This window comes from Melozone crissalis, unplaced genomic scaffold (assembly GCF_028551555.1).
Source record: "Melozone crissalis strain CALT ecotype California unplaced genomic scaffold, PUWL_Pcris_2 ptg000019l_1, whole genome shotgun sequence".
In the NCBI taxonomy this organism is placed as follows: domain Eukaryota; kingdom Metazoa; phylum Chordata; class Aves; order Passeriformes; family Passerellidae; genus Melozone; species Melozone crissalis.
Genome location: NW_026535797.1, coordinates 19,983,193 through 20,007,315, shown reverse-complemented (window position 1 = coordinate 20,007,315; position 24,123 = coordinate 19,983,193). Strand labels below are relative to the sequence as shown.

The following is a 24,123-nucleotide window of genomic DNA, read 5'->3' as shown; positions in this document are numbered from 1 at the left end:
ACACAGTCGACACGCTCTGCTGTCTCCCAGAGCACCTAGGGAACTTACAGAGCACTAGTTCCTCATAGTGGAGTCAGACATCAAGAAAACAAGAAGCTGTGCATGCCAGCTTCCAGCTGTAGGCTGGGTGAGCTGCTTTGGTAAGTGCAAGGACAAGTTGCCAGGTTGCAATGGCCTATACCCATCCTCAGACAAGTACATCTCTGTCCCAGTTTGAGAAGCCATTTCCCAGAGACTCTCTCAAGTTCTGGGTTTCTCTCTTCTCTCTACTTTTTTTTTTCCTCTAGGGGCCCTTGAGGAGGTCAGAGTCTCAAGGTTTTGTCCCCTTTTCTTACATCTTCATTTAATCTCACCCAGCAAGTCCTTTCTTGTCTGTTGTCATGTCTGGAGACCTTTCTAGCCTTGCTGGATAGATATTTTATACTCTCCTCTCTTGTGAGGCCAGACACCATTATGGAGAGAGACTGGGGCTATTGCTGAGCAATTGCTGAGGAAAACACAGTGGCTTGTCCTTTAGCAAATAACATGCAGTATGAAGTTTACTAATAACATCAGGAAGATTTCAGGAACAATGAAGGATGGCTCACAGCACTGACGGCTTGCACAATCAATACGGAAGAACAGAAAACCCAAATGTCACTGAACTACTTGGAAGATGTTCTTGTGACAGTGAATATCTGTGAGTGCCTCAGAAGGGCATTGTCCCCCTACCATGATTTCTTTAACAATTAAGTCTAGATAAAAGAAAACAAGTTTTGTGAGCACATTACCGATTTCCTAATCTCTGTTGGCTTCTGCAGTTGTTTGAGATAAGGTGTGACTTCACAGAATAATTAATACCAATAAAAGTCTTCGTTTCATAACACAGGGCAATCTAACAAATGATTGACTAATAAACATTGACTGACTCAGCCATGTGACCCAAAACCTGCTCTTGAACTAACACAGACCTTTGGGATATAAACTCAGATTCTGACAGCCAGAGTCACTCCCTCCTGAGCCACAGACAAAAATGGAGCTCCTGGGAGGAGCCACTGTTGTCCTCCTGGTTTGCATTGCCTGCCTGCTCTCCTTTGCAGCATGGAAAGGAAGGTCTGGGAAGGGGAAGATGCCTCCAGGACCAACTCCCCTTCCCATTCTAGGCAACCTGCTGCAGGTGAAACCAAGTAACTTGGCCAAAACCCTCCAGAAGGTAAGGCCACTTCTTCTTCTGTCGTTCTGCTTTGGGTGAGAAATCTGTGGGACTTGTGTGTGGGGTCAGCCTGTGGCTATGGCTCAATGACTTGCAATTCCAGAGGAGCAGAAAAGTCATGGGGATTGCAGCTGCTTCCCCTCATTGCTGTTGCCATGTTGTTTAGGGCCTGATAGGTGGGACCCATCTGCACAGCCACATTTATCATGAGAGACCCAAATCTTGATGTTACCAATGTGTGAGGCTAACTGCCTGCTGTGGAAGGCAGCAGCAAGGAGACTTTCCCACTCTTCCTCACTATTTGCTCCATGGCCATGTTCTCTCTTGCATTTTTACAGCTCAGTGAAGAGTATGGACCCGTGTTCACAGTGCACCTGGGCTCTGACCCAGTGGTGGTGCTGCATGGATACGATGTGGTGAAAGAAGCTTTGGTTGATCGCGCAGACGAGTTTGCTTCCAGGGGACACATGCCAATTGGAGACAGGGCTAACAATGGATTAGGTATGTTTGCTGGCTGAGCTTCTGAAGGAGAAGGGAAGGGCTGAGCATGTGATCAGCAGATTAGAGCTGGAGTGTACCTTGCATGAGGGAAAACTGCATGGGGTGGGTGCAATCCACCTGGAGAGGGGAAGCCAGAGAAGGCTACTGCCACTCAGAGGGTGGGAGGTGGCAGAGAAGGGGAGCCAGATTGCTCTCAAAGATGGGCAGGGAAATGGCAAGGGGCAGCAGCCCACAGCTGCAGCAAGGGAAATTGTGTATGGGTGAGTATGAATTATTCACAAGGATGTTGGGCATGTAGTGGAGAAGACCAAAAGCAGGCAGTTGGACTACAGAACCTCCAAACCACAGTACACTGTGACGCTGCCATGTCAGTGCTCTCCAGGAACAGGATTCACTGTCACCACGAGCCACTGTTCATCTCACAGCCAGCATGCCCAAGACATGTCTTTTCTCTTCTTTCTTCTTCTGCAGGGATTATTTTTAGCAACAATGAGCTATGGTTACAAGTCCGGCGGTTTTCTCTCACCACTCTGCGGAACTTTGGAATGGGGAAGAGGAGCATTGAAGAGAGGATACAGGAGGAATCTGACTACTTGCTTGAAGAGATCAACAAAACAAAGGGTACAATCCATTTTTAATATAGCTTATGTTTGAAAAAATAGGCTCTATTAAGGGAGCTCACTTCTTTAGCATGGAATGAAGTTCCTATGGATTTGGTCCATGCACCAGCTACTCCTCTTTATGAAGCTGAAATAATTTTGTGATCATGTCCTGTTCTGTTTGGAGGACCCTTCTGTGTCACTCAGAGACTGATCTGATATTTCCACTAAGAACTGGAGTTCAGATTACCCACAGTAGCCATAAGTAGACAAACAACATTTCATGGGGTTTTTTTTAATAGTCTGTAATGTTTCTGAAATCACAGGAAGAGCTTTTGACCCAACCTTCATGCTGAGCTGTTCTGTCTCCAATGTCATATGCTCCATTGTCTTTGGGAAACGATATGATTATAAAGACAAGAAGTTCCTGGCTCTGATGGACAACATGAACAACATCTTTGAGATGATGAACTCCCGCTGGGGACAGGTATGTTCAGTAGGCATTTCACATTCACATTACACAGTGGCAACATTCTCCTAGGGGAGCAGGAGGCCTCCTTCCCAATGAAGTTCCATTTTAGTCTTCTAAGTAGGACCCCATCAATGCTCTGCTGCACTGAAGGCATTTCATTCAAGAGCAAGAAACTCCCTCACCAAAGCTGGAATTGGCTTTGCCAGCTACATGCAATAGTTCCTAATAGCCCTGGACAACTTTCTTCTTCACTTCTAAGGTTACTACTACTACTACTACTATGCAAGTCCTGCCAGACTGCTCAGCCTCATAGTCCTTCTGCTTGGCTCAGCTGACAGGGTTGTGGCTTTTTGGTTAGTATCAAAGGATGGGGCAAATGTCATACTAGGGACCTTCATGTTTCTTTCCTTCCAGCTCTACCAGATGTTCTCAAATATCATGGATTACCTGCCTGGCCCACACAACAATATATTTGGAGAATTTGATGCTCTAAAAGCATTTGTAGCAGAGGAGGTAAAGCTGCACCAAGCCTCCCTAGATCCCAACTCCCCTCAGGATTTCATCGATTGTTTCCTCAGCAAAATGCAGGAGGTAAGGAGAAGATGGCGCCAGCTTGTCCCCAAACACACCTATGCTGAGTCCTTCCCTCTCATAAGTAACACAGACATGGGGATGACCCCTTCCAAGTCAGCTGTGCAATAGGAAAACAGTAACAATACCCCAGATACTGCCTCTGTTAGAGCTTATAGTTCTGGGTCTGCGTGCTCACCAGCCACCACTACTGTTTGGAGAGGGAGAGCTTCCTCTGCTTTCACCAAAACACAGGGACTTTTTCAGTCTGGTCTTGCAATTCTTTCACTGGAAAGCATTAGACACAGCAAACAAGCAGTTGAGTGCCATTCAGTGCACAGCTTAAAAGGAGGCTAGTATTGAGTTTACTGCTAAAGGCTGCATTGCAATGCCCCAGATGGCTGCTGCCCCTTAGCAGAGAAATGCCACAGCTCTAGGAAAAAAGGAAGGTCTGGGATGACATGTGAAAGGGCCACTTTCTCTCATCTCAGCCAGAGGAAAAACAAAGCCTTTTCCTTAGGAGAAAGATCATCCCAATTCCAGTTTCCACATGAAGAACCTGATAACAAGTGCTTTCGACTTGTTCATTGCTGGAACTGAGACAACAAGCACCACTGTACGATATGGGCTTCTGCTTCTTCTCAAATATCCAAAGATACAAGGTACCAGTTTGTGACCTCTTCCTCTCTAGCTGTTCCCCTGGGCTGGGCACATGACTAACACCACATCCTCCTCCCAGATTTTCCCTTCATATCTCTCTCTCTCTCTTTTTCTCTCTGGGACCTGACTGTGTCCACTGTGGCCAAATCAATACAAGTTTCTTTGCACGGGCAGAAGTGTTAGCTGTGTTCTAGTCAACATCAAAATCAACTTAATGCTCCTGCCATCTGAGATTTGTTACTAGTTTACAGCAACCTATTTAGATGGGTTTGGTTTTATTTACCCATTTGATGATTTGTGCTTCTCATGACAGAGAAAATTCAAGAAGAGATTGACCAGGTAGTAGGACGATCAAGAAAACCCTGTGTGGCTGACCGGTCCCAGATGCCCTACACAGATGCCGTGGTCCATGAAATCCAGCGCTTCATCTCTCTTGTCCCCCTGGCTCTCCCTCACACTGTGACCAAAGACACCAGCTTCCGAGACTACGTCATTCCTAAGGTGAGCTGCCTCCAGTTCAGCAGTTCTTAGGCTGTCAGTTACAAGCCACAAGTTAGAACTGTTGTGGCGTGATTTTGTTTTCACCCAGTCCTTTGTGAATGTTTTATCCTCAGGCAGCTGGAGCTGACTTGCACTCCCTTCTTGATGCCCCGTGGGCCAACACTAAAACAGTAGCTCTGACCAACACTTTTGTTCCCTTGCTCTGAAGCTTTACATATTTGCAGAAGCACATTAGGTCCACAAACTAGAGCGGTGATTCTGCACACTAAAGTCTCCTCACACAAAGTTGAGGAGCAGCTCACCACCATCCACGATAGCTTGGGCACATGCTTGGGAGCAAAGTCAGTTGCTGGTTATTGAGCACAGAAAGATTTTGAGCCACAAAATACTGTAGGTGATGTTTGCATTGAATGGAACAAGCCAAACCTGTTGGCTCTGTTCTAGCACACTTCCTGAGGCAGTCTCTGCTGGCCACTGCCAGAGGCAGGCTGGTGGGCCACAGAAGCCCGTGGCTTGGCCTGGCTCACTGCAGCAGTGCTTGCTGCTCTTCTGGGTGACTGTGGGCAGCTGGGAAACAGCAGTACATGGGCTGCTGGTGGAGTGATTTCCAGCTCTCTGTGCAAAATCATCAGGCAGGACCCAGAGAACTGCTTAGCCATCAGCAGAGAACTCTTGTGTCATCGCTGCTGAATACTCCAGCCCCTGTCAACGGCTGGCCAGGAAGTGGGAAGGTAGAGGACTGTGGCAGGAGAAATTTGTGAGGACAGGGGAATTCCACAGGAACTTCTTTTCCACAGCCTTGTGTGCTTTTGATATTTTGGACTCGTAGAATAGAAGGGTCATGGTGCATCTACAAAGTCATTATTGTGAAACACCAAGAAAGAGAAGAATTAGGTAGGGTGTCCCCTGATGACCAGCACAAGGTCAGAATTAATACCCTGGAGACGACAGGGAGAATTCAGGAAGAGCAGCCAAAAACTGCTGTGACATTCAGCAGGGTCTCCCTAAATCTGCCTCCTCTAAAGAAGGGTCTCTAAAGGGAAACCAAAGGCACATGTAGGGTTATACAGGGAAGCACAGTCTCAACTTGACAGGCTGTCAGATTGAGTAACCTCATTTGCCAGCCTTTCATGTTCTGCTCCTCTTGTGTTACTCCAGGGCACTACAATTTTTCCAGTCCTCAATTCTGTCCTCCATGACAGTAAAGCGTTTCCAAACCCACATGAGTTCAATCCTGAACATTTCTTGAATAAGAATGGCAGCTTTAAGAAGAGTGAATTCTTCATGCCCTTCTCAGCAGGTAAGGCACAGGTTTGCTCTTTTCCTCTCTCTGTCAGCCTCCCCCTCTGGTGATCACCCTGTCTTTCCCTGCTGTTCTTCCTTCACACACCCATCCAAACTGTCAGGGGTCTTTTGCCAACAAATTCTTCTCTTGAAAATGTCCATGGTAACTTTGACAGTTGTCTCACTGCTATGGCTGTGTGTAGTAAACAAAGCTGTGCAACACAGCTGCTAAGCACAAACTCTGGTCTACTCAGAAACTCCCATTGAGTTCTATTTGCTGCTTTCACTTTCAGGAAAACGAATATGCCCAGGAGAGGGCCTGGCACGAATGGAGATATTCTTACTCATAGCCACCATCTTGCAGAACTTTACTTTGAAGTCTGTTGTCAACGCCCAGGAGCTCAACATTACCCCGACTCTGAGTGGGACAGGCAATGTACCTCCTGCCTACCAGCTCTGTGCTGTCCCCCGCTGAAAAGCACTGAACCACTCTCCAGTGTCCTAAAACTGGCTATTCCTTTACATGTTCTTTACTAAAATCAACAGCAGGAGCACTGGCCCACCTTTCCCAGGCCTTCAGGAAGGCAGTCCAAACACAAGGCACAGAGCAGAGACCTCTGAAGCCTCCCAGAACTCCACCACACCGCAGGAGGCCCTGGGTGACATTGCAGCCTCTTGCACAGATGCTCTGTCACAGGATCATTGAGTGCAGTGGCTGCATCAAACAGCCACTGTTGGTTTTCTCACCAGCACAGGTCCCCTGGCTCTCCCACAGCATGTGTCCCTCCAAGACCTGGCTTTGCAGACGGATATTGCTGCATGTGTGTACATTCATGATCCAATAAACAAATATCTGTTTATGACGATTTGAGCTGTTATTTAATTTGGGTTGGGGCAATGCCCACATCGGCTGCTGCACTGCAGAGTAGGTCTGCAGAGCCTGTGGCCAGCACCCTGTGGGAAGGGCTGTCCCTCCTGGGCAAGGATCCTGCCTTTGTCACCCACTGTGCTCACTCCTGCTGCCTGCAGGGAGCTCCAGAGCAGTCACAGCACACCACAAGTCGAGAAGGCTCACGGTGCTGGAGGGGAAGGGTGTCCTGCAGCCTGTCTGCCTAATGAAAAGAATGCATTCATGCTTTTTGCAGCCTGTTCCAAGGAGGTCACTTACCTGAGCATTGGAGACTGCAACCAACTCTCTGGCACTTGTTTTCTACCATCAGTATCACTGCAGGGATTTAGATGCTCTTTATTAAAATGAATTCATTTAGGAAAAGGGTAGTGTCTCTTATTTCTGCCTCCAGCTACAATTCGGTGCCATTCTTTCAGTAAGAGGCCAGACGGTTTTAATAAAAATATTCCACCACAGATTACTTTCTCCTGGGCTTCTTTGTTCCTGTGGCCTTTGGTTGTGTCTGGATGTTCAGTTTGTTGTGTTTGTCTTGATCTTCATTTACATAGATACTTCTTGTCCCCTGCATCATGGTCATACAAAAATCATAGTGGCAAAATATAATTTCTGTGTTTGGTTCTCACAAGGCACTCAGAGACCGTGTGAGTACTGCAGAGAAAACAGTGTGCAAGAATTCCCACTGAGGCAGAAGCTCTCTGGCCACATTCCCACCTCCCTTTGGAAATGTTTAGAATTACTTTGATAGAGATATCACATTTGCCCATAGCTCAGGTCCATCCCTCCTTGTCCCTCAAATTTTTCCCATGAGGACTGCAGCTCTATTGCTTGTGTACTCTAAAACAATGGCAAACCATTGCTGACTGCTCATCTGGGATTGCATCTAATGGACAGGTGTGCAAGCAGAAACAGCAGTCACGTATGAGACCCAGGCACAATGGGGAGGAGATTACCTTGAGGTTTCCATTAGTCTAAGGCTGCCCTTAGAGTCAGTCCTGCAACCCAGCAGCATGTGTGCTTTGGTCAGAACAAGTTAAAAACTGCTTACATCTGGAGGTCTTGGAGGGGATGATTCATATTCATGTCCTTCCTGCCCCCTGGCATGCTGATTCATCTGAGGCAATGAACAAAACCATGACAAACAACATCTTTCAACAATTCACCAACAACTGCATAAGGAGCACAGGGCAGTGAGAAAATGTTCTCTTCCTAAAGAGCTCCAGAACACAGAACATGCTCAGGGGTTAACCAACCACACAGAGGATAACATTTGGGATAATATTCAACATATCCTAAGCTGGATGCAATAATGCTGTGTCATTTGGAACAATGACAGCATCCTCTTGACACCTGCTCACGAGAATGACCTTGCAGAGGTCTGCTTCATAATCTAGGGCACCAACCTCCTCTTTGCTCCAACTGCCCTAAGACCCAACAAGAGCTCCAGGACAGAAAGGCTGAGGGCAGATGCTAAAATCCAAGCAGGTATTTGAAACCATCTCTTGCACGGTAAGGAAAGGCAGAGCTAATGAAGCAGTGAATTTGATTGCTGTGGTTGGGGCAGAGAACGGGAGGTTAAACACCCCCAAGGAGCTTTCCAACCAATAGATAGGTGGTCCAGTGCCTCACCTCTCCTCCTTTCTGACCTCTCCCTGCTAGTCCCATCCAAAGACCCAACTTCCACTCACCATTTCATACTTCTCCATGGAAAATCCCTGCATGCAGTAACAGCAGACTGCCCAGTGTCAGGGTTAGTGCTCCTTTTAGGATAAACTTCTTTTCCTGCTAACACATGCAGGACCTGCAAAGTGGAAAAGATGGCATTTTTCTTGGGCTGACTCAGACAAACTGGCTAGGTCCCAGAAGATCCAGGCTCTGGCACACACCTGGGAAGCTGGGCTTCAGGGGATTGGAGCCTCCATATCTTCTCTACCAGCAGCATGGCAAATCAGGCAGCTTCTGGCTCTAAGACTGCACTTACGAGGCACAGAGGGGAATCCTGCTTTTGCTTTCTAAGGCTACTACCTCCTCTGCCAGAGCATTTGCTGGAAATGCCAGGACAAAGTGGAAGATTTCTCCTGGCTTGATGCTGGGACCAACGAGTCTGTCTGGACTGAGGTATGATTCTTTGTCTGAAGTAAGTTGTGCCCCTGGGCCATGCTGTGCCATGGTACTTGGCTGCAGAAGGCTACATGGGGATCCTTATTCCTTACTTCATCTCCTGCTTTGCTGTTTTGGGAACAGCTGAGAGGAAATTCAGATACCATGAAGGTTTGGGTAGCTGTGACACACCACAGCACTGTTCTGGGTAGTGGAACATTAATCAATTAGGTGTGTGTGGGGAAAAGAACTCAGACATGATCCTTAGCAAGCAGGGCAGACATCAAGCAGTGGACAGAAAGAGGAAGAAAAGCATTTTAGGTGCTGCCTTAGCAGCATTTTGCTGCCACTGATTGTGGACGAAAACCTTGCTGTAAGGAACATCTACCTCATCCTCTGGTCCTTCACACAGGAATTTCAAGTCTCTGGGTCTTTGGCACCTGCTGCTGAAGGCCATGGGTTGTAGTGTAGTGAATGAGCTGATCCTTTAAAAAATGCTTTCAGACTAATTCTCCGATCCCTGATATTTATCACTGCAGACCTGCATCTAGGCCCCCTAAAGTGTGAGCAACACATGGGACAATGCAGCCCTTTGGCTGGCCAACTTGTTTCTCTGCCCCACTTTCTAAATGCTCCCTTGATTGTAATAGCCAATACAAACCTAAAGGACCACAGCCAAGTTCCTTCCTGGTATTACCTGCAGACCCAAACAACAGCTGGCAAAACAAGGAATGCAGTACGAGAGTTCCTCCCGTTGAGGAAGTGGAAAATGTATGCATACCACAGAATGCACAACTGAATCCACAGTCTTTAATGAATGCAGAGATTTGTTCTGGACACAGGTACTTTTGTGATTGTCCCCACACCCTCTTCTTCTCCCCCTCTAAAAATTGTTCTAGTTAGTGAAATGTAAAACCACACAAAGACCAGAATACATATTCACACATCAGAGGGTTTGACATTGTTTTTCTTAAGAAAATTTCACTCATTTAGAATTATTGACTGTAAAGTCCAGTCAGTACAGCAGAAATATTCTACATAGATCATTGGTTGGAATGCACAGTACAATATTTGTGAACACACTGTCACAAAAGACATCTGGATGAACACTAACAAGTGTCGTAGATCTGTCAAACCACATTGCAAGCATCTGCATCAAACCAGTCTGGGTTGTATGGGAAATTACCAGAACATGGAAAAAAAGATGTTAAAGTACATGGGAACCTGCTACAGTCACTTTCCTCTAGAGTCACTGCTGCCACTAAAAGGTCAGAAAACTTGAACTGCTGCTTGTCACCTGAAACTTTCCTTCTGTTTCACAGGGATTGATGTCACACCTTTATTTCCAGGCCTGAGTTATTGTAATTTTGCTTGAACTGGTGAAAAGAAGAGAAGGACAAACGCACACCCCATCTAGCAGAGCTTACTTCTCCAGACCTGCATGGTCAAAGAAGCTTGAGATCAGAGGTCTTGCCTGTAAAAAGGCCACGAAATTTGAAAAAATAAACAAAGCAGAGCTGAAATAAAGCAAACGAAAGAAAACAAAACCAAAACAGAGATAACATGATTTTATACAGCCTGCAATAAAGTTATAGTCCATGGTACAGTTTTGTTCACATTACACTTATTAAGGCTTTGACTACTGGTCTTCTACATGCACATTTTATATACAAATAATCCTCTGTGTGTAGGCATAAATTACTTTACTTTTCTTGATCTAAGCAAGAAAATATTTTCATGCATTTGCTTCTCCTAGTATTCACAATACTTGGCCCATATTCTATTCAAGGATTTCTGGAGAGGGCTGGGTCTATTTATTATCCATCTGAAAATGCCCTTATCTCCAGGAATGTTGTTTGTGTCAGACAGTGGCACTGGCCCCACCCATCTCCACAGTCAAACACCAGAGAGGAGAGAGAGGAGGTGCCACTCCTAAGCCTGACAGCACAATGGTTATGTAAACATAGCAATCCTTGGATTATAAATACTTTATTAAAGCTAACATATCTCAGCTTTTAGCTCATAATTGCCCGTGAGTGCCTTAATGAAACATTCAGAATGAAGTATTTCTTTTTCCTCCCATGTCAACTGCTCAGTTACAGTGGTTCCCCCAAAACATACTTTTCCGTTTGTTTTTTTTTCTGAAAGAAGTACCAAGCTACCTGTTAATTCTTCAAGCCTGTGGCTGGGTAGCTCTCATAGGCAAACAAGAACATGTCTGAGCCTTATAACTCTTAAGTGCTCTAAGTCAAAGTCACCATCTCACTTGCACCCTTGCCATGAAGTTAAGAGACTGGGCCAGCACCAGTGACAAATGGGGAAGAAGCAGAAACCAGAAGAACTCTTCCATTTCTAGCCCCATGCCTGCAGCTTGCAAGTTTGACAGGTTCCCAGAGATCACCAGAGCTGACCTGTAGCATGGCCTGTGTCCCTCTGTCTCAGGGACACCCTGACTTCCCCTGCCCCAGCGTTTTCTTCAGCGAGATGTTCTGGCCAGCTGAAGTTGCAGAGCACCCCTAGGTTGTGGTAGGGAGCCCCGGGGAGAGCAGCTCCACTATGAAAAGGAAGGGCTCACAGGGAAGTGGTACTACGGAAAGGAAGCAGTGTAAAGAAGGCTGAGAAAGCAGGCATGGGTGGAGTGAGAAGGAGAGATTCCTTATTAAAGACAGGGCCTGGACTGCTGCCACAGCCCTCTGAGCTGCCATGCATGGTGATATAACTGGGGCAGGCTGTCAACACTGAGCTTTGCCACCATCATACAGCTTTGCCTTGCATCTCACCACAACATTTCCCTGTCAGCCACCACCCTTGCCTTGAGCACTGCATTGAAGTATTTCCATTCAACATATACCATGACAATTACTACAAACCAAGTACTGGGTCCTCCTCATTCCCTGGAATCCAAGTAGCTAGAAGAGGCTGTCCCTGTCCCCTGCCTTGCTCTCCACTCAACAATAAGCAAGACAATAATAGAGAGGACAGAAACAGTGAGGCAGGCACAGCCATCTGGTTGGTCTCTTACTGCACAGAGTAGTTGGGGCAGGTAGGGTGTAGCTCACAAAGTCCTTTGAAAAAACCCTACTGGATGTCTGTCCAAAACACTTGCTCCAGAAAACATGTTCAGACAGCTCATGTGGATGCTTGGGAAACATCACCTAGAAACAAGATATGCAAGAGATGAAGGCTATTCTCAATTCAAGTTCAGTCTTCATTCAGCCTCATGGCAAGTTGTGCAAAATACAATGTTTATGCCCTGGCAGGTATGATTAAAAGACAATTTTTTGGTCCTGGGTAGGTTAACAAGAAAGGGTCATGCTAATAATTGCAGAGGCAAACCTTTGAGACTGGATTTAGTTTTAGTTACAGAAAATAATGTACACTGCTTTTGGCCAAGTGCACAGAAGCTTTAAAAATAAAAGACAAAGATCACAGTTAAATGTCTCAGTCTTCAGATGGGGAATATCTGTGAGGAGCAGTCAAACTATTTTTTCATGTGCAATGCATCCTGAAATTTGGTACTTATGTATTGGGCATGAAATCCTTTCTTGTTGATGGTGTCATCTGTATGGAATTGAATCATAATGGAATCCCCTGCAGAGTAGATTTCTTCCAGAGGCTGCAGAAAAGGAAAGAAGACAGTACACAGTAGTCAAATATGGAGACTAAATAACTGTCTGCACCATGACACTAGAGTTTAAGCCCACAGTGAAGACAGATTGGCCAGTAAACATGGAGACTTGAATGCTCAGTACCTCCTGCCCTTATCTGCCTTCCTAAGCACGTTCCTTTGTTCTATATGTTTGAAGACTGATGTCAGTCCACTCTACAACCCCAGTCCTTCCAGCTGCTTTTTTCACAGACCTCCCTGAATATTCTCATTCCAGTTTTCAGGTTTACTCTAATTTGTCATTGTCTCTTCAGGAGAAAACTGGAACCTGTTTTGCAGCTGAGGCTCTCCTGGGGTTCAAATAACTCAGGTACTTATCTTACATGACCTTTCTGGTTATGTCCCACACTACTGTGACCTGCTGCAATCTCCTTGTGCTTCCCTTTCCCAGCCATCTTCATTCATCAGCGTGCAGGTGGGTAGATTACTACCCAGCTGCCTTTAGCTTCTTCACACCAAGCTGCTCTGCCTTTGTTTGCCTTGATTTCCACACCATTTCCCCAGTTTGTGAGAATTTCTTCCACACACCTGGTCCCTGACTGTCTCTCTTTAAATTCAATAAGAGACATCTCCATTTCATTGCTGAAGGCCTAGACAAATCAAACACAGACCCTCTGATTTCAAAAACCACACACCATTACTCATGTTAGAATCACTTCTAGTAATGGGGATGCAGGTGACAGTTTAGGAGACAGCATGCCATCCTAAAGGCAGCAAGCATCACACAGCTCTAAGTCTCTCCACCGTTCACCCTTGCACGGCCACAACACAACTTGGCTTGAGCCACAAAACAACACAGGATGAAACTGGTCTTTAGAAGCCATTTCCCACATTTACACAAGACTGATGGCAGGTCTGGGGCACAGCAGCATGGCAGTCTCATCCTGCAGTACATGGCCCTGGGCTACAAAGGACAGTCAGGAAGAATTTTCCAGCCAACACTGTGTAACAGAAAATGGTCGTGATCTCCCAAGGAAGGGAAAGAAGCAAAACCCAGCCACAAAGCATTCTCAGTACGAGTTATGACAGCTGCCCCTCCCCAAAAACAGTATGAGGGTACTTCCTTGGCCCCCTCAGTGACCCCTCTGAAATCCCTGCTCTCATGGCTTACCCCTGAGCCACAGAAGCGTCCCAGACGGGGTGCAGTGCTGTCGTAACCATCGTAAATCTCCATGTAGTCGTACCCACAGTCAGCCTCCTCCTCTATCTCAAACATCTGGAATATTAGCTCCACCCCATAACCATCTTCTGCTACAATCACCCATTCACAGTTGGCTTGACCGGGGTAGTTGTTGTCCCCATACTGAGCATGGGAATACAGATCCTTAGCTTGTACTTCAGCCTTTAAGAGTCCACCACACTCTGAAGGGAGAAAAGGACACAAAACAGTCTCTCAACGTTCTTAGTCACAACAATGACTCATCCCACTTTTGGGTCAGTCATAAGCAGAGAAGACCTCCAGCTTGAAGTGCAATAGGAAAGGTAATTAAACACTGCACCAAACTACAATAAACCAGTGAATTCTACAGACACCCATGAATCCAAAGACCCACAGAGCTTAGAGGAACTTGGTTTTCTTGGTACAGAACACACATGGAAAGAGGTGATCAGTTTAGACTGTAGGACAGGGCTCTTGACACATACTCTGGGAAATTTTATTGTATTAGAAAAAAATCATTTTGCTCTTTGCATTTGTTCTGTAGATGAAATTCTGACCCCAAGTATTTTGTCAGCAGGAAGCAGAAGCACATTAGAAAACTGGTGACCAAAACAATCCTTTTCTGTCCACACAATGCACAAAAGTAGCCCTTTGTTTGTGAAGAACGTGTGTGCTTCAGCAGAGCTTTCCTGCAGCCAATGAGGAAGATGCTTCTTCACCAGTGTCACGTGCACGGCCACTTCGAGCATGTTTCATCTATTTACAGTGGCAGGGATTTCAAAGAAATTAATGTTGGCACAACACACCTACCTCTGGGCTGCACAGATAGGAGAATCAAGCTGTGTCTGTCCACAGCACAGCTCTGCTTCTACTACAATCAATCTAATGTGGGCCTGTTCTGAGGGTGGGCCAGTACCTGGGCTAAATTGCATCAGCTCCTTGTCCAATGGTTGATGTGGAACAAAAGGGATTATTGCTCAACCAAATACCTCAAATTTAACAAAAGAGCCTGAACAGGAATGTCCAATACCAAGAGAATTTGGAGCTGTTACGGGCGCTGGTATTTATGGTATGACACTGGCAGCAATCTGGGAACTGAATGTACACCACTTAAAACTCAGGCTAAGCTTATTTAGGAGCAAGGTGTGTCTGTTTTTACCTAGTAAAAAATGTAGTGAGACTTGATGACATCTTTTGGCACTGGGGTATTGGCAGGCAACCAGCTTACCTGTGCTGTGCTTTGCCTGGAAACCTCTCCTTTGCACAGAAGCATCAGAGTAAAACCTGAGGAACATCTTGTTGGTAGAAGCCACTACAGGGTCTGGTTTCTTGCTGCCACAGAAGCGGCCAAGGACAGGTGACTTGCTGTTGGGCCCATCGTACACTTCTAAGTGATCATAGGCACATTCTTGGTGCTGCTCAATTTCAAACTCATTGAAGGTCTAGAGCAAGAATATGGAGAATTAAGACCGTTGTAAATCTGACTATTTAGCATACAGGGAAATGCCAAGTGAGAAACAGATCAAATGGTACATGTGTCCCACTCTCCCCACACACTAAAACAGAATAATTTGCTTTCAGAGAAGAGTGATCTCAAGGTGGCAAAGAACAGAACTCCAAATCAGTGTGCTGTGTTGCCTCAGCCTTGCTGCCTCACATGGGTGCCTGACAACAGTTATCAACTGCAAGCCTTATAACACTTATTTTTCTGGCTGGAAATTCTGCCCAGCACATCAGAAGGGCAGTTCTGTAATATCACTTTCACTCAGCACAGGGATTATTTCCCCCAATACATGGGCCATCTGCACAGCTTTGGACACGTCCTGCCATTTGCATCAGGCCATGTTGTAAAATGGACCTGACACCTCTCCCTCAGAGGGCTGGGGGCTGGCTCAGCCACCACCTTATGTAGAAATGGCCCCAGGAGAGTGGCTCACAAGGAGGGGTAGGGGTGGGAGGGCATTTATGCCATCTGTTCACGGAGGGAAATCCTCTACAGCTGTCATCTGCTGGAGCCTCCTCCAAGCTGCCTCTCCTCTGCCTTGTGTCCCTCTGAGATCTGCCCTTCTGCAAGCCAGGGCAGCCTCCCAGAAAACTCTCCTCCAAGAGCCCCAGACAGGACCTGAGGGCATCAGCCTCCCACTCACAGGGTGGTGGTGGGGAGTCATTTCAGCTGCTCACAACCCAGCCTGCTTCTTGCCTCACATGCCCGCTCTCTGGCTACTCACTACTTTCACTCGGTGGCCAGGTGTTGCAGAGATGTCCCAGGTGCACTCTTTCCGGCTGGGATACTTGTCAGGCCAGTTGGGACTGCTCATCATTCCCTCTGCACCACTCAGCTTGTGCTCACAACCAGCTTGGGAGAGAGAAATCGCATTGGGGCAAGTCTCACATGGCAACCCTGCAGTGTCCCACATGGTCCTCTCTGCCCACTGAGACCCTCTGCAGGGCAGAGATATGGAAGGCTTCAGTCACCAAACAAGACCTTTTAGTATTACTCCATAGTTCTGGTGGGCTTGTCCTGTACTTATTTTGAGCTAACCTGGCGATGGTGAAAGGGACCATCTCACTCTCCTGGGCCTCATTAACCTAACCTATGTCCTCACACCCTAATCTACTCTCCTACTCCTTCACCTCATCTGCCCTGTTGCCAGGGCCATGAGGTCAACCCCTCCACAGTGCTGGCTCCGGTGCTATCTCAGCCTTGCATTGTTTTGCCAATTTGGAGAGCTTTATCAGCTCATGGAGAGGTCAGACAAGGACCCTAAACCATATACAGGAAAGTCATGGGAGCACACAGCAGGGATAGCGGTGCAGGAAGAAAGGTAGTTTTGGCACCAGCAAGTGGTTAGATCAGCCCATCCTTTCTCTTCTGACTCAAACACAATAATTAAATGAAGCAGCAGTGACCAGTCTAATGATGATGTCCCACAACTGCTCCTTTTGCAAGTCAAATTTCTCATCCCCACCCTGTCTATTCCCTGTGGGCATATAGAGAGCAAGACTGGGGAATGGGAATGGTCCTATTTCTAGCCAGTTTTGCAGCTAGCTAGGGCTTTTTCACTGCCCTTGCCTGGTAAGCTGTACAAACTTCCTTTCAGCACAGGTGAACCAAACAGTGTTTGGAGTACCTTGGCATTCCTGAGGGCAGGAGTGGGGACTTTACCTTCTTTACAGTCATGGCCATTTTCATGCAGCACAAAGCCATTTCTGCACTGGCACATATAGCTCCCAAAGGTGTTGATACATTCATGCTGGCAACCACCATTGTCTTTGGAGCATTCATCCTTGTCTGGGCAGGATCAAACCAACAAATACTGAGTTAACAGTGACACAAGCTACCACAGTCACCAGCTGAGAGCCCCATACCCAGGCTGGCAGATAGCAATGCAAACCTCCAACTATACTGCTGGATTAGTCCAGTCAGCTTTTCAGCCCAGGTCCTATTCTCTTCAACTGCCTCACATTCCATAAGATGTATCACAAATGTGTTCTATTCTATAATATAAGTTATTGGTAAAACACTCCTGTCTAAAAGAAACCTAGAGCAGCATCTCATTCCTTAATAAGAGAGCCCACGAAAATCATCACACAAATTCACTAGCCGAGATAAAAATCTACTTCATATTTTCACATTCTTATGTGCTCTAGTGAGCCTCCATTTCTAAATAGCTCTGTCTGAGCACAAACAGCCAGCTGATGAAGAAAATCTAAGGTATGAGCTGCTCCCTAAAGCTGAAATATGCCCCAGTGGATCTTGAGTCCTGTGTGTTCAGGACTATGCTTTCCTCAGTCTCACTTTCTGAGCATAGGATCTGCTCATGGTTTTTAGTCCACTTTAATGTATGAGAAGTTTATCTCTACTTTTTCTTGGGATAATGCCCTCCCTAGATCTCATTAAATTAATCTGTCTCCTCACTCCCAAATGTATTTCTAGATGAATCATACCCACCTCATCCTTCCTCCTATACAATTTATTAAGTCAAACCCTTAGTCCTGATTCTACTCTGCACCTGTCCTAATTCAAGGCTGTTTTTTCTGATCATTCTCCTCAAAAGCATTAATACTCCTAGGCCTCTGCTGGAGAGACACAAAGAAGTTGAATTTCTGCTTCCAAATGACATAGAGGTAACCTCCAGAACTGCCTGCCAACAAGGTACATCACTGACAAAGGACTGAAAACAGGATGAAAAACTTCCACTAGTACATGCTGCTTTCATGGGAATGATTACTATATAGAACACAACTAGAAATTTTCGAAATCTTCTAGTTTCAGAGGAAAAAGCTTTCCTCTAATCTTCTACGGACAGAAATAATTTCCAGGGTTAGGTTCCACATTGCTTCCTGCTGTTGAAGGACTGGAGGCATTGATGGAACTCATCCATCTTGCTGACACCACACTATGAAACTGGACCATACACTGCACTGAGAACCCAAGATGAAGGTAACACAGAACAGAGCAACCACACTTTTAGATTTAATGAACCAGGTCAGGCTCTGACAGGATGTCGAAGAAAATTCACCAAAACCAAGAGGTTCAGTCAGAGGAGACAGGTAAGCAAATGAAAGAATACAGCCACATACCAGAGAAGTAGTGAACTTTAAAGCCTTTCTTGGAGACCGTGTTGTCAGATTTGAACTCCAGTCTCATGTTGTTGCCATATGATGTGATTACTTCAGGCTTCTCTGAGCCACAGAATTTGCCATGTAGCTTGGAATCAGAAGCCAGCTCACTACGAACCTCAACATAGTCATATTTACAGACCTGCCAAGAGAGGAAGAGATTTCTTAGCTCTGTGGCCTTGGAACAGAGCATTTCAGAGGAAGGGGACAGAGAAGGAACAGAAACAGCCTTGTACTCAAATACATTCCTAACTTGCCAAAAATCTCTTCTGTCAGTTTTCTCACCCCTTCACTTGCTGCCCTGATCTTAAATGATGGGTGTCTTTTTCAAAAGAGGAAAGGTTCATTGAATTTAGCAGAAGTAATTATTTCCACCTTATCCAAGAACCTGACAGTGTTGAATGAACTTTAGCAGCCTCTTGAATTATGGAAGTGCCCCATTTACAGCAGGGAAATGCAGACCTAAATGCTTTGCTCAAACTTTACCGTGCATGGCAGAGAACAGACTCTTTTACTGTTACTTCCTTTAGCGTTGAAGAACTCATTGTTTATTTCCAACTATTTTCCTACAAAAGCAGCACTGGGGAGATGGGAGGCAGGACCCTATTAGGGATGGAAAATACCTACAATTATGCAAAACTAGTAAAGAAAATAAGCCCATTGTGCTGGTTTTGGCTGGGCTAGATTAAATTTTCTTCACGGTGACTGGCACTGGGCTGTGTTTTGGATTTGTGCTGAGAAGAGGCTTGGTAATATCAAGACATTTTGTTACTGCTGAGCAGGAGTTGCATGGAGTCAAGACCTTTTTTCGCTTCTTGCACTGCTCCACCAGTGAGGAGGTTGGGGGTGCTCAGGGAGCTGGGAGGGGACATGGCCAGGACAGCTGATCCTCACTGAACAAATGGATATTGCATACCACAAGAGATCATACCTAGTATATAAAGTGGGGGTGAGTAGCGAGAAGAAGCAGGAAGGGGAGACATTTGGAGTGACATTGTCTGTCTTCCCAAGTAACTACTATGTGTGATGGAGCCTGGATCTCCTGAAGATGGCTGAACACCTGCCTGCCCATGGGAAGTAGTGAACTAATTCCTCATTTTTCCTTGCTTGCATGAGTGGCTTTTGCTTTATCGATTAAACTCAACTCGTGAGTTTCTCTCACTTTTACCTTTCTGATTCTCTCCCCCATTCCTCTCCATGGAGGAAAGAGAGTGAGCAGTGTGTGGTGCTTAGTTGCCAGATTGGGTTAAACCATTGCACCCACTTATAATAGAACAGCTTTAATCCTTCCACTCCACAGAGAAAGCAAATCCAGACTTCAAGGAGAAGAGTCACTGTTATTGCTGTATTTACATTGAGGGTGGGAAAACAACCAGGAGCTCCACCAGTAAGACAGAGCCTCCTCCTCCCTGTACCCCAAGGGTTTATCCAGTTCTGATTTAGCCAGTAGTCCCACCTCTGAGATGCAGGGACTGGTTACGTACATCATTGCCTTCCAGCTCAAACACTTCGAACTGCAGAGAGATCCGGTACTGGGCTGGAGCTACCACCTGCCAGACGCAGTTTTTGTTAGTAGGATATTCCTTGGGCCATCCAGGGCTAGTAATGGTCCCATTGAGCTTGGTGATGAAGCCCCCACAGGCAGCTGGAGAGGCAATAAATGAACACAAGTTTTACTTGGTTCTGTTCACACACACAGATTGGGCCACAGAGCTAACTAGCAAATGAACCAGATCCTGGTGGGTGGCACATTTCAAACCCCAGCCTCCAGAACAGGCTTAAAATGCTGGGAAGTGTGACGAAGAGAGAAACTTCACCTGCAGTAAATCACCTCCCAATGAGGCTATGGCCCTGAGAACCAACATGTAAGACTTAATTTCCTTTTTAATCTCCCTCCTTGGGTTTTCTGTGAATCAGTTGACTTGACATGCACAACACGGCTGTAAAGCCCAGCTCGGTAAATAGCACTGTAACTCAGTGCTACAAACCTTACTATTTTAAGCTTATTAGTAATGGAACAATTACAAGATAATGGAATCATAGGGAAGACATTCCTGTCAACTCTTCAGTGGTTTATTATATTTGGACTGCATCTTCTCTAGGGAAAGTTGAAGGCAAAGTCAAGACTTAGCTGTATTATCCCACAGCCTTTAAAAATTTAAGACATCTCAACTTCATCCTCTTGTGGGAGGGCAGGACTATTACCTCAAAGGAGTAAATCTCAATTTGCTGCAAAATTCTATTTGCAACAAAGCATTTTTTTACCTTGCTGTTTCTTGAGAATAATGAGATATAGACACATCATCAAAACCCACAGGGACAAAAGCTTTCTGTGTCTTGTTCCCAGCATCATTTTGCATTAAGAGGACTAACCCTAACCCAAGGGAGCAGCTTCAATACTAATAGAGTAGCAAGCAAGTGGTTTTGGAGAAAAAAAAGCAATTTACTCTGATGTATATTGCTACGATTTCAAAGACTATCCTTACTGTTTTGCCCACAAATGAAGTTTAAAATAGGAGGTTAAGAATGAAGTTCAGAAAAAACCCTGCCAAGTTATAGCAATTTAGCAACTGGCTTGCTAAAATTGTGAGGGATTATGGAGGAAAAAAAAAAGCTTTCAGAAGCCTTTTGCACACACCTGACTGCCCTCACCAAGTCGACAGCACTCTTACCCAAACAGTTTGACCAAAGCAGAAGGCAGGGCAAACCAGGTGATGTTGAGAGCACACTGATAGCGTGTGGAGCTCCCCAAATGTCCCTACAGACAGAGTTTTGAGACAAGAACAGTGGATGGATTTTCAGCACACCAACAAGTGTATTGTTGGTAGAAGCAACACTTGTTGCATGAGATTAACTCTCTAGAAAGCTGACACAAACACCTTCTATTATAGACATGGAGGTTTTTTCTTCATAAAAGAGGAAGGGAGGAAAATTCTCTTCAGTGTGGAAAAGCCTGTTTTGCATGCAGACAAAACATTGATATTTTATTATATGAAGTAAATTCCTTTATGAAAAACAAATAAATTCAGTGTTGGATTTAAACACTTTTGGGCCACTCAATGGTTAGGTTGTAATGCCTGCTTCCATTATGTTGCACTGTGGGAGATCTGGTCTGAACAGCAATCTCTGGCCATTAAGGACAACTGGCTTTAGGGATGATTAGCAGTATAAATCAGAGCATTTTCAGGGTTTTTTGAACCAAAACTTGTTTCTCAATGGAAGATTTTAACAAAACCAAAAATATCTGTTGGGGTAAAATAAAGTGAAATAAAGAGGGTGGAGGGGTAAGGAAAATCACACCAAGACTGTTCAATTCCATTTATAGCTGTAGTACCTCTCCTAGAGTCAGGTGGCTCAATCTGTGGGTTCCTTACCTTCACAGCTCTTTTTATCAGCTGTCAACTCATAGCCAGGCTCACAGGTGCATTTGTAACTGCCCAGTGTGTTCTCACAGTGCTGCTCACACCCACCATTGTCCGGCAGAGAACACTCATCCATCTCTGTCAGGAGAAAACCAGAGCAAGTAGCACTTTCCTGACCACCCAAACACCCTGATATTCCTCATGCAACCCTTCTGGACAGAAGGAACAGAGCCCGGACTGCTGAGCCAAGGCTGGGGAGCAGGCACTGCAGCAAAGCTCACAAGTGCTGAAATACTAACACCAGAACCATTAAGGACTGCCATTACTGCTACTTGCCAACAGTGCTTTTGCTAGACACAAGTAGGAAAACACTGTATCCTGTAAAGACTTCACTGCCTTTTGTTCTCATATGCCATTTTTGGCTTTGTGTTGTTTATTTTAAATTCCTCACCCTCCTGAGTAACTTGAGCTACCAGGAAGCAACCCACTATGGCCCACACAGTAATGGAGCTGATGGAGGTGATACCCCACGGAACAGGGTGCTGCAAAGGAGCTGGCAGGACATGCCAGTATTTGCCTTTTCACAGGCACATGAATCTTGCTGGCCTAGACTCTGAAGTCAGGTTCTTCAATCACATCTCAACAACCTGAACTGACATTTTAATACAAAGATAGGCCCTGGCTTCTCACCCTGACCCCTGATTCCACATGCATCCCTTAATAGATGGTTTTATTAATATGACTGTGGTGGGTTAACCTCAGCTAGCAGCCAAACTCCCATCTTGCTGTTGGATCATTCCCTGGCCTGCCACTCCCATGGAATGAGGAAGAAAACAGGAAGAATAAGAGCAAGAAAGTTCTGGGTTGAGCAGACAAATTATCCACCAATTACTGTTCTGTTCAAACAGACTCAATTCTGGGGAATTTAACTTAATTTACTGCCAATTAATATAAATATTTGAGTGCTGATTTAGGTATGAGGAAACCAAAACTGAAAACAAATATGTTAAAACACTTAGAGAAAACATCTTTCTGCTTCTCTTTGTTGGCTCAGCTTCACTCCAAGCCCTTCTCCCCCTGCCTTGTACCCCTACAAGTTACACTCAGCCCCTTCAGCAAAGCCATGGGTATGCAAAGGCAGGAGGGAATGAGGAGCCAAAGCAGTACATGACCCTGCTGCTTCTTCTCATTCTTCTCCCCTGCTCCAGGTAGATGAACTAACATTTCAACCATATAAAAATAGGCTTCAATGATACAAACAATTTGTTGCCAAAATAAAGATAACTAACAAGAATAACCCTGGAGGTATCCAGGATTACCTGACTCTGTGGGCATGAGCTAATTGCTCTCCATATCTTCCTGGCAATGGATCTTGGGTGTGACCAATGGCTTACCTTCTGATTGCAGCTTTATTTCCTCTGAAAACTTAAGACATTACCATTGCATGGTCTCACAAAGCATAGCATTCAATACCATCCTTAACTCTGATTTTTTTAGGTTAAGTTATTTTCTTTCAGTGTTGTAAGACATTTAATTGAAGCTCTATTCCTTTCCTTATTCACTAAGGCAAAGCTTACCCATTGCTCAATCAGCTATGAGAAGCAGTCTGAAGAGTGCCTGCAGAGCCATCTAATTTGGTCTCTTTGCTCACAGAGTGTCTCACAATCCCCCTGGATATGGAGGTAGAGACTGCAGACTTCAGATTCCAGCTTGAAGCTCCACATGTAGCCTGTACATGTGTCTACACAGCTTTTCCACACAGACATCAGCTCTGCCCACGATGCAAGCTGGCTAGAAATTGTGCAGCTATGACTGCTGTGATGCTTGGTTCAGGCAAAACCACTTTGCTCCTCAGCTGAATTTACTGGCATGGACTTAAAAATGCTCTAACCAAAAATGCCGTAACCACAAGCTACATGGTTTCTGATTCAAATATGAAAAATTCAAGCAGACACTGAAAAATCTAGTCTGCCAGCAAAAACTCCACAGAAAATATCTGTGTCCCCAATTGCACTAGTGTACAAGTTCACACATTTTTACATTAAAAAAAAAAAAAGAAACAAATTTATTTCTGCCTATCTGCATCATGGAGAAAGCATTTCAGGTTCAGGTGTATAACTTTCTCTCCCTAGAAAATTGTAGGTGAAACTCAGATTTTAGAGAAGGACGTGCTGTGTCTCCATGTAGTGCTACTCTTGAAAGACATCTCTGCCACACTCAGCCTGCACTGTTCACTCCGGAAAAGGCCAAAATATCTTTAGGAAGAAATATTCTCTGAGCCTTTATGGAACCTGAGAAACTTAAACAAGGAAATCTAGGTACTGTGAGACCTGTCCAGGGACTGAGATCAAGTGTGACAGTATTTGCCAGTGATCTTGCAATCACCCTTTGTCACAGTCCGTTAAGACCTCTCAAATTTATGGGTGAATATAATCTGTGAATTAAACTTTATTTACCTTTTTTTTTTTTCACTTAAGTGCATGGTTTAAGAATTATGGGTTACAAATGATGACATTTTATGCCTTG

At 45.3% G+C, this 24,123-nt stretch overlaps 2 protein-coding genes across 5 annotated transcripts in view; one reads left to right on the top strand and one right to left on the bottom strand.

The window, feature by feature from the left end:
- Positions 1–1,012: 1,012 nt before the first annotated feature.
- Positions 1,013–6,254, top strand: LOC128937254 (cytochrome P450 2C8-like). Of its 3 annotated transcripts, none has more exons than XM_054276746.1 (9): positions 1,013–1,192; positions 1,531–1,693; positions 2,165–2,314; positions 2,619–2,779; positions 3,179–3,355; positions 3,855–3,996; positions 4,308–4,495; positions 5,654–5,795; positions 6,073–6,254. In XM_054276746.1, exons 1-9 carry the CDS (start codon positions 1,013–1,015, stop codon positions 6,252–6,254), a joined length of 1,485 nt encoding a protein of 494 aa, XP_054132721.1. The 3 variants fall into 3 exon arrangements, with proteins under 3 accessions (XP_054132721.1, XP_054132720.1, XP_054132723.1); XM_054276745.1 differs by having other exon boundaries at positions 2,619–2,788; positions 3,188–3,355; XM_054276748.1 differs by lacking the exon at positions 3,179–3,355.
- Positions 6,255–10,711: 4,457 nt separating this feature from the next.
- Positions 10,712–24,123, bottom strand: part of TLL2 (tolloid like 2) — an 83,131-nt gene continuing 69,719 nt past the window's right edge. For both annotated transcript variants that reach the window (XM_054276731.1, XM_054276732.1), the window contains 8 exons: positions 21,610–21,735; positions 19,720–19,880; positions 18,197–18,377; positions 16,779–16,904; positions 15,841–15,968; positions 14,841–15,054; positions 13,565–13,815; positions 10,712–12,402 (listed from right to left, as the gene is read on the bottom strand). In XM_054276731.1, the coding sequence (XP_054132706.1) occupies positions 12,268–12,402; positions 13,565–13,815; positions 14,841–15,054; positions 15,841–15,968; positions 16,779–16,904; positions 18,197–18,377; positions 19,720–19,880; positions 21,610–21,735 (1,322 nt within the window). In that variant the 3' untranslated portion in view covers positions 10,712–12,267. The remainder of the gene's footprint in view (positions 12,403–13,564; positions 13,816–14,840; positions 15,055–15,840; positions 15,969–16,778; positions 16,905–18,196; positions 18,378–19,719; positions 19,881–21,609; positions 21,736–24,123) is intronic.

Coding starts and splice junctions, on each gene's coding strand:
- LOC128937254 (XM_054276746.1), top strand. CDS start 1,013: ATGGAGCTCCTGGGAGGAGCCACTGTTGTCCTCCTGGTTTGCATTGCC. Junction 1,193..1,530: donor TGGCCAAAACCCTCCAGAAG/GTAAGGCCACTT, acceptor GCATTTTTACAG/CTCAGTGAAGAGTATGGACC. Junction 3,356..3,854: donor TCCTCAGCAAAATGCAGGAG/GTAAGGAGAAGA, acceptor CCTTTTCCTTAG/GAGAAAGATCATCCCAATTC.